The 8,766-nt window shown below is 32.1% G+C and overlaps 1 protein-coding gene across 1 annotated transcript; it reads left to right on the top strand.

The window, feature by feature from the left end:
* Positions 1-6,479: 6,479 nt before the first annotated feature.
* On the top strand, positions 6,480-7,214 carry LOC110095621 (NDR1/HIN1-like protein 26). The gene has a single exon (XM_020821240.2). The coding sequence runs from the start codon at positions 6,543-6,545 to the stop codon at positions 7,212-7,214; it is 672 nt and encodes a 223-aa protein (XP_020676899.1). The 5' UTR covers positions 6,480-6,542.
* The last annotated feature ends 1,552 nt before the right edge of the window (positions 7,215-8,766 follow it).

The following is an 8,766-nucleotide window of genomic DNA, read 5'->3' as shown; positions in this document are numbered from 1 at the left end:
CTGCAAAAGGAATAAATATTTCTGTCCTCAACATTTAAATAAATATTTCTGCCCTCAACATTTAAACAATGCATATATAATTATATAAATATAAAAAGTTTCCCCTAAAATCCTACAAAACTTATGCAAATTTATAAGATATTTTTCTTTTTCTTTTTTCAAACATCCTATGATTGACAATCCTTTTGAAGGACTTTGTTTTGTGAATTAATAATGATTTTTAAAAATTTTGAGTCAAATTATCTTGAATTAAAATTAATCAAAATAAATCAAGATATAAGAATTTAACATATTAGTTTTATATAAAAATTCAACATGTACATAGATAAAAAGTAAGTTTCACAAAAGATACCAGAGTTTTAACATAAAAATTTTGAAAAGAGAAAAAGCCACGAGATTTGATCTGGTTGAATGATTTCACGAATGCATGACGTTTGTTATAAATGAAACTCTTCTTCATAGTCGAGAAAGGCATTGATGCAACTTTATAAAGATATGTTATAAATGAAACTCTTCTTCATATTCTAGCAAGACAGTGATGCAATGTTATAATGATAAATTATGAAGGATAGATTCCATGGAAAATTATTTTAGAAGCATTAAAGATTTAGAGTTATTTTAATGAGATCTTCGTGATATATTTGGTCATTCTTCTTTGAGGGGAGGATACCAAATACCAAATACCAAATACTAAAAAGTCAAGAATAACTGTTTTTGTTGACGTGAAGAGTTGGAGTTTGTGTTAATAGTTTTCATTTATCATATATATATTTCCAATTGCGCGCATCAATATAATTAACAATGGCAGGTGACGGTAGTATTCACGTTAGTGTTAGTGTCATAGGCATCAATAGACTTTGTAGGTGATAACTTATGTCAATATTTATATCGTCTTACACATTAGCTTTATAGACAATCACATGCATCAATGTATTGGTGACGTAGAAAACAAAGTTGTCTAGCTTCAAAATTATGTGATGATGGTTGATAGATTATAATAGGACGATGTTGATAAATAGATTGTAGTCTTAAAATAATAGCCGGGTGATGCAACTTAGGTGCTGGTGACCAGGAGATCGGATGTTGAGTGGTGCTCTAAACTTTTGATATCTTCAAGTTCTCTCTAAATTTTTTTTTTTGATGGGGAATGGGCAAAGACGCTTAGGATTGTAAAATTAGGACAAAAAAAGTTTTTGAGAAGGGGCAAAATACTCAAAATATTCAAAATATCCTATCTAAATTTTTTTAAGAGGAGTGTTTTCTATTATTTTGTCCAAAGTTCCATTTCGCTCAATCAAATTATTCATGTTTATTCTCTTAATCACAAATTATTCTTTTGACAGTTAAGTGTCTTAATTACCTTAAAATCAATTAATATTGAGTTCGTTGGATTCCTCTTGTCAAGATGCTTAATTTAATTATAAGCTAGAAGCCATTTGGTCTTTTAATTAATTCACAAAATTTTGGACTATACTTTAAGAACTTGATTTGATTCATTTAGACCCATATCAAATAACTTTTAGTGTCGTTGGATTCATCTCAAAAAAATTTTCATTAAAACTATAAAATTGCCAATATAAAAAGTTCATACAATCCAGAATTTAATTCCAGAAATTTGAAATTTAAATATTATATCAAGATTCATGCTTTCATATGAATTTCCTTATGATTATAAGGGACAAAGAAAAGTTTTAGCACTTTTAATTGATATATATATATATATATTCTTAGAATACCCTCAATAAAGGAAAAAAAATACCTTAAGCATTAAGGCATCTTGACACGTTTTTAAGAATCGCCTGCTAGACGCTAACATTTTACATTTTTACCCTCAAAGAAATCCCACCACAGCACGTTCTCAAGTCAGTTCAGTCTCCACTTGGCCCCCACTTTTCTCTCTCTTTTTTGTTTTTTTACTTTAATAAGGAGGGAAATGTCATTATAGCATATATCCATCACAATTAATATTTTAAAAAAGGTATATTCTTATGATTATGGAAATGTACTCATATGAGAATGTGGATCAAAATAGATTAATTATTTTGTATGGGGTGGTTCAGAGATCAATCAGAATGCATCACGTTATTTATGTGCTCGATACTGATCGGTAACGCAGCTCAATACCACTAATGTGATGCATTCTGGTTGGTCTCCGGATAGCGCTCTAAACCTGGTCTCCGCACATAATAATTTCACCTGCAAATAATTCCATGCATTCAAACAAATTATTCCTAATTTAGCTCTATTAAATTTTATGTATAATCATTTATATATTTTATAATTATGAGATAGATAAATGAATAAATTTGAAATTTTTGATATTTCATTTATTTATAACCATGAATAATATCAATTGGCTGCTTCTTAATATGCTCGATATGGCTTGTTTTAATATGCTGCTTGGTTGTGTTACTCATTAATAGGCTCAAGAACATCATTTAATTAACTAAAGAGTTAAGCTCAAACCATCATAATTTTAATTTTTAAATGAATTGACTTTAACTAGTAGTGCAACTATTTGAATCGAGCTAGCTCGAGCTCATGCTTGAAAAAAGTTTTGGCAAAAATGAGGTCAAGCTCAAAGAAGCTATGCTCGGGTCGGCTCGATTTATTTGCAACAATCTATAAAGAGATATTGGCACGCCCTTAAGGTTATAATTTAAGCGAAATCTCTTATTATAATGTATATCTAGTTACCAATAGAAACTTCCATTTAGCTTTGTAGATTAATTGAGCCTAGCTCGAGTCACTCAAAGCTTGAGTTTAAGCTTGATTAATTAATAGAGCTTGAGATCGAACTCGAGCTTAATCATAAGAGTTTGAGCAAACTCATGAGATAAATCATTTATTTTCAAAGGGAGAATTTGCTTATAATTCAAGCAAATATTATAATGAAATGGTAAAAAGAACGAGAAATTAGAAAAATAATAATGAAAATTAATTTATATAAGAAAATAAGATATAATTTATAAATATTTTTAACAACTTTGTAAACTTTGTACTTAAAATTCTAAATACTGATATATCTTAAGTGTATTTTATATTCATATTTTTTAAACATGCCAACTTACGAGCTAACTAGTTAAGTCAGGGTTGGCTCAAACTTGACTAATAGCTCGTCGAGCTCGACTCACGTGCCGGCATGACTCACTTACACCCCTAGCGTATTTAGATTTATATGATTACTAAGAAATAATTCAAAGATGTGGCATGAAATATATTTATTTAATAATATCATGGACAGGAAACAAGATAACCCATTAGCTTGAAAAGGAGCCCCACTTGTTGTCTTGTAGTTCTTTTGTAAAAGCAGTAGGCTTTTGAGACCTTATGAGTTGAGTGAAACTCCCAAAATGAGTCTTTATTATGGATTCTGCAACCTTCTTCTGTCTTCTTCAAGAATGCAATGAAGCATATCCACAAGCACCTTGTATTCATGCCCAAGCAGATTTTGAATAAAGATTGAACCTTTGTGAATCTTCAAGCTTGTGGCACCAATCTGGTTGTGCGTAGCAAAAGACCAGTAGTGCTTTATTATAAAAGAGACTTTGGCAACCAATATCTATAAGAAATGAGCAGACAAGTATAAAACAAAAAGCATTGTTTGTATAAGGACAAGTCAAATACAAATGGGGTATGAAAGGAAGAAGTCTCTTTGATGGCAAAAAAATAATTATAAAAGGTGGAGTTTTCAAGGTGGCATGTGTGGGAAAATAAGCCATTATTTTAAATTTGTTATTTTTTTGAATCCCTTATATTATGGTCTTGCCTTTTCAGTTGGGTAAAGTAAGTGTGGGCCCAATGCCGATGGGTGGCCTCGCTAGGTTCTGTCCAGAGATCAGTTACTCTGCCAAGTGCTCCCTTCGGAGTTGCAGCGGGTAGATACCCCCTTTCCAAAAAAAAAAAAAATTCAAATAAGACATTGAAAAATAACATACTTTTTTCACAAAATAGAAATAATATTCTATAATGAATTTCAAAATAAAATTAGAGTTTTGAAAAATGTTCATATTCTCAAAGATTTATACCTTCTCATATGAATAAGATAAAGTTTATTTTATTATGGGTACATATTCCGCATAAATGAAAACACTTATGGTTAATTACATCCCAAAAGAGATGAGTCTTCTGAGAACACTATCAATTTAAAATAGCGGAAAATATTTTTAAAACTTTCAAGTTTTAGACAATATGTATTTTTAGAATTTTTAAATAGGATTAGATCAATTTCGATCAGTCCTTTATAAAAGTAAAAGGATTAAGACTACAAGAATATAGAGCACTGCATTCTGAGAAGTTCAAAAGCACTACGAAGTACAAACTATCTTATATTGGACTTAATATTTTCTAATTAATTTTTTTCTTCTAATTAAATAGTTAATTAATATTTACTGCTATAGCTTTGTTGGAACATGATTTATGTCCATAATTACTTGATTGAAACAAGCACAAGATGGTTGTATGGCAGTAGCTTTTCTAAAGTTGCTTTAATGACTATAATTACCTTCCACTACCAATTTGTTATTAATCATGCAAGGCTTGACTGTTAACATCAAACTATCTTTAATCGAATAATATCTTAGACAATTAAGCTAATGACAAGGTCGCCATTTCATGCCCTAATTTTAATTAATTACTTAGCCTCTTACAATGCTATGATTGCAGTGAAATGCACCAAATCCTACTTTTCTTCACAACAATAGGTTCTTCCAAAATTTCTAATTTATTTGAAAAAGCTTCTTTCTACTAAGGTTTCATTTGAGATAATTTTATCACTATTTTCTAAAGCAATTTTCTAGTAAAAAAATTTTTTAGTTCAAGAAATTTTTATACTGATAAGCTCCTTTAGAATGTAGTAATAAATCTATCACAAATGAAGTCTTAAATCACTTATTGCTTAATTAGCCACTTCTTAATTTGCTTTTCCACCCACAATAATTGCACAACATGCCATCTAAGACTTCGTTTGGGATGATTTTCTTATTGCTTCTTAAAGCAGCTTTCAACAAAATATTTCTATACTAGAAATTTTCTTTAAGAAGCAGTAGAAAGCCGTCCCAAACGAATTAAGCCTAACTTTTTTTCACTCTAAATCTTAACTAGGGATATGAGTAAGTTGAATAGGGTTTAAGTTAATAAATAGCTTATGAACCGCACTTGCTGAGCTAGTCTTGATGTGATTCATCAGTTCGTGGCCGACTTTTTTTTTTTTAAATATATATGAATGTAAAATATATTAGAATTTAAATATTTAAATATAAAACTATTAAAAAAGAATTAAATTTTTCATGTTGCTTACTTGTCTCAACTAATTTCTTATTACTCATATAATTTTATTATAATAATTATTTAAATTAAAATCATTTTCTTTTTATAACTAATTTAGAATTTCAGATATCTCTGAATATTCTCTATGGGGAGAATATATTCGAATATTCATTGTATCAACTAAAGTTTCGAACTCATCAACCATAATAGAATTTATGTTGAACAAAAGAATTGGAGTCCTTCAAAAAAAAAAAAAAATAGAATTTTTTTTCCTCATGCTCTTTACAGAAAGTTATTATAAGGCGGTTTTCTAAGTTGAATTTTAATTTTTATAAGTTTGTAGGTATTAAAATAGAATTATTTATAAAAATATGAGGTTCTGCTTTTGAATCCGATTACTCTCGCATTTCTTTTATATTGTATTTCTTTTACATTATATTTCTTTAAAATTGTATTTCTTTTATACTGCATTTTTTTTTACCAACCAAACAGTTTCTTAGTGATTCTTTTTAAAAATATTTTAGCTGGTCTTTTCTTCTGTCTATCTCTTGTTCTAACATTTAGATGTGTATTATAAAGATGATTTTGCATATGCCAAGAATTTTGTTCGCTGCATTAATATGTTTATTTGTGTGACAAACTAATACAATTTGTATGTCACATGTAAGAAAAATTTCAATCCTTGCTCTTAAATCCTCTGATATTTTATTTTGTGATAAGTGATTATTGGAACCACTAATATTAAAGCTTCGATTGAGACAACATTTTCATTGCTTTTCAAAATAGTTTTTAGTATAAAATTTATAATTCGAAAAAAACAATTTAACAAAAAAGTTGTTTTAGAAAGTACTAAAAAAACTGTCCCAAACGAAGCCTAATTCACCCTCTAACCTCTTAAAGATTGATACTAGAATTAAAGAGTGATATATATTTCTAAATATTTACCCCACCGAGCTTAGCTGAGTAGTTGACAGGCGAGCGTGGTTGGGAACCCCCCATTACATATTTGATTCCTCTCTCATGAGGCACAACTCCTTAAATAGGGAGAAAATAACTGAGTGACTCTGCACCTGTGGGGTTGATTATTGACAGGCCCACCGAGAAATTAGTATTAGTTACGCCGTCATACGTCCCATTTAAAAGTGGCAGCAGATAGATACCTCGTAATCCCCCTCCGCACCCACCCCTCAACCCTTTCCCCATCTCCTACTTAACTCCATAATCCAAGCCCCAAAACCCGCCGGCCTTCCCAAATCCCAATCCCCCTTTCCCAAATGTCTATCATCTACGACACCTCTCCTGTGCACTGCGCAGCCAAAGAAAAAATCCCACTCCAACGCATCAAAAAACTCAACAAAAAGCTCTTTTTCGCTCTCTCCTCCCTCCTCCTCTCCCTCCTCTTCCTCTTCCTCCTCTTCTTTCTAATCCTCCACCCGTCAAAACCCCGATTCCACCTCCACGACGCCTCTCTCTACGACTTCAGCCTCTCCTCCCCGCCCCTCCCTCGCCTCCTCAACTCCACCATCGAAGCCACCATCGCCTCCAACAACCCCAACACCCACGTCGGCGTCTATTACGACCACCTGCGCGCTTATGCCGTCTACAAGGGACAACAGATCAGTGCTGAAGCAGAGCTGCCGCCTTTCTACCAAGGCAACGGCGACACCGATATCCTCTCTGCTTCGCTTGTGGGTGTCGGCATGCCGGTGGCGATGTCATTGGGGTATGAGGTTGTGAGGGATCAGATGAACGGGAAGATGGTTCTGAGTATTCGACTGGATGGTGTGATGAGATGGAAGGTGGGGAGTTGGGTGTCTGGGAAGTATAGGTTTGATGTGGATTGTGTGGCTGTGATTGGTTATGGCGGTGCTGGCGGCGGCGGCGTGACCTACAAATGCAAACAAGCTTCTTTAAAAAATAACATTTGTAAGTATCGATTAGTTTAATGCGAAAAGATCTTGAAATCTATTATTAAGATAATGAAATCAAGGGTGGTTGCACTCAGGATTTCGTAAATCCTCTAAATTCAGATTTATGAAATCCTGCAAGGGTTAAATCCTGAAAATTATTTGGTAACATTCAAGATAAATCATGTATGACTGTTTGGCTATAGAGTGTTAAATCCTGAAACGAGTGGACTCGTTTTCTCTCTCGCGCCAATAGAGCGTTAAATTCACTGATTCAGAGGATTTCAGAAATCCGGAATTTACTATGAAAATGGGTAATTTTTTGCCTATTGCGGCTTTCATTTGACGTGAGATTTGGTTTTGCATTTTAGGCCGTTTGGTTAGATTTTGCTCAAATCCACCTCAAATTTGGTCTAAATCCTGCTTCCAAACAGCCCTTAAGTCATCATTTTTCCTTTCAGAATTCAAAATTATTGAAGAAAATATTTTCATTATAAAAGTTTTCGTTTGGGATTGATTTCTTATTATTTTTCGTTGTAATTTTTTAATATAAAAAATTTTAATTTAAAATGATTTTTATATCACTTTAAAAAGCAATGGGAAAGGTGTTTCAAATGAAACTTCTGTGAACAAAAAGCAGGGTTGAAAAAGGTATTTGAGTGGATTGGTTTGGGCTTGCTTTGATGATAATGGTGGTTTGATGGAGTGGGGTCTCAATGATTGCGAAAAGAATCGTATCACTTTGGTGCAAGTAAATAAGGCAAATCCCAGTATATTCATGGCCTTTTGTTAGAAAAATTATTAGGTTCGGATATCACTTTTTACTCGGTACTGAGCTTTGTATGAGCTCGGTACTTCACAGTACTGCTCGGTACCGAGCTCGATGCTGCTCGGTACCGAGCTCAGTACTGCTTGATACTGTAAAATACCGAGTTTAGTATTACTCGGCACTATGAAGTATCGTTCGCAGTACCGAACGATAAGTTGTGTCCGGTGTCCGAACCCAAAAATCTCCTTTTGTTGAGCAGTTACTCTTTCCTTTTTCTTCTTCGTTGACGAAGAAGAGATTAATGACTTGATGGATGGTTCCTAGTAATCAAAACATTCTGAAGTGGCCATTCATTTAACAGATTTTTCAAAATCATTAACCCAATTCTCACAATAATTATTCATTAAACTCTGCATAAACAAGATAAAAAAAAGTAAAAGCACAGAAACTCATAGAGGCTGAAACTCGTGTCATTTAGGCACTTATAGGCTCTTACTATTTTGTAAAGCTAATGTAAAAAGCTAATTTTTTTTAAATTGTTGTAGAAATCACCTTTTTAGTATAAAAATTTTTTGAAAGCAAAAAAAAAAAATTTGCCGAACAAAATTTGTGATTGCATTTTGAAAAGCAAAACATGAAGAAGCGGTCCCAAATGCAGTCTAATTAATTCTTCAAAAAATAAATATGATTTAAGTTATTTTTATGCCATTTTTGTTGGGGATGTGAACACCACGTAACAAATAAATAAATAAAAAAAACAAGAAAAATAAGAATGCAGCAGAAAGTAATTGACACTAGAATTTAATATGAAAACAATTGAAA

This window comes from Dendrobium catenatum, unplaced genomic scaffold, assembly GCF_001605985.2.
Source record: "Dendrobium catenatum unplaced genomic scaffold, ASM160598v2 fragScaff_scaffold_1105, whole genome shotgun sequence".
NCBI classification, from domain to species: Eukaryota; Viridiplantae; Streptophyta; class Magnoliopsida; order Asparagales; family Orchidaceae; genus Dendrobium; species Dendrobium catenatum.
This window is presented reverse-complemented; position numbering and strand designations above follow the sequence as displayed.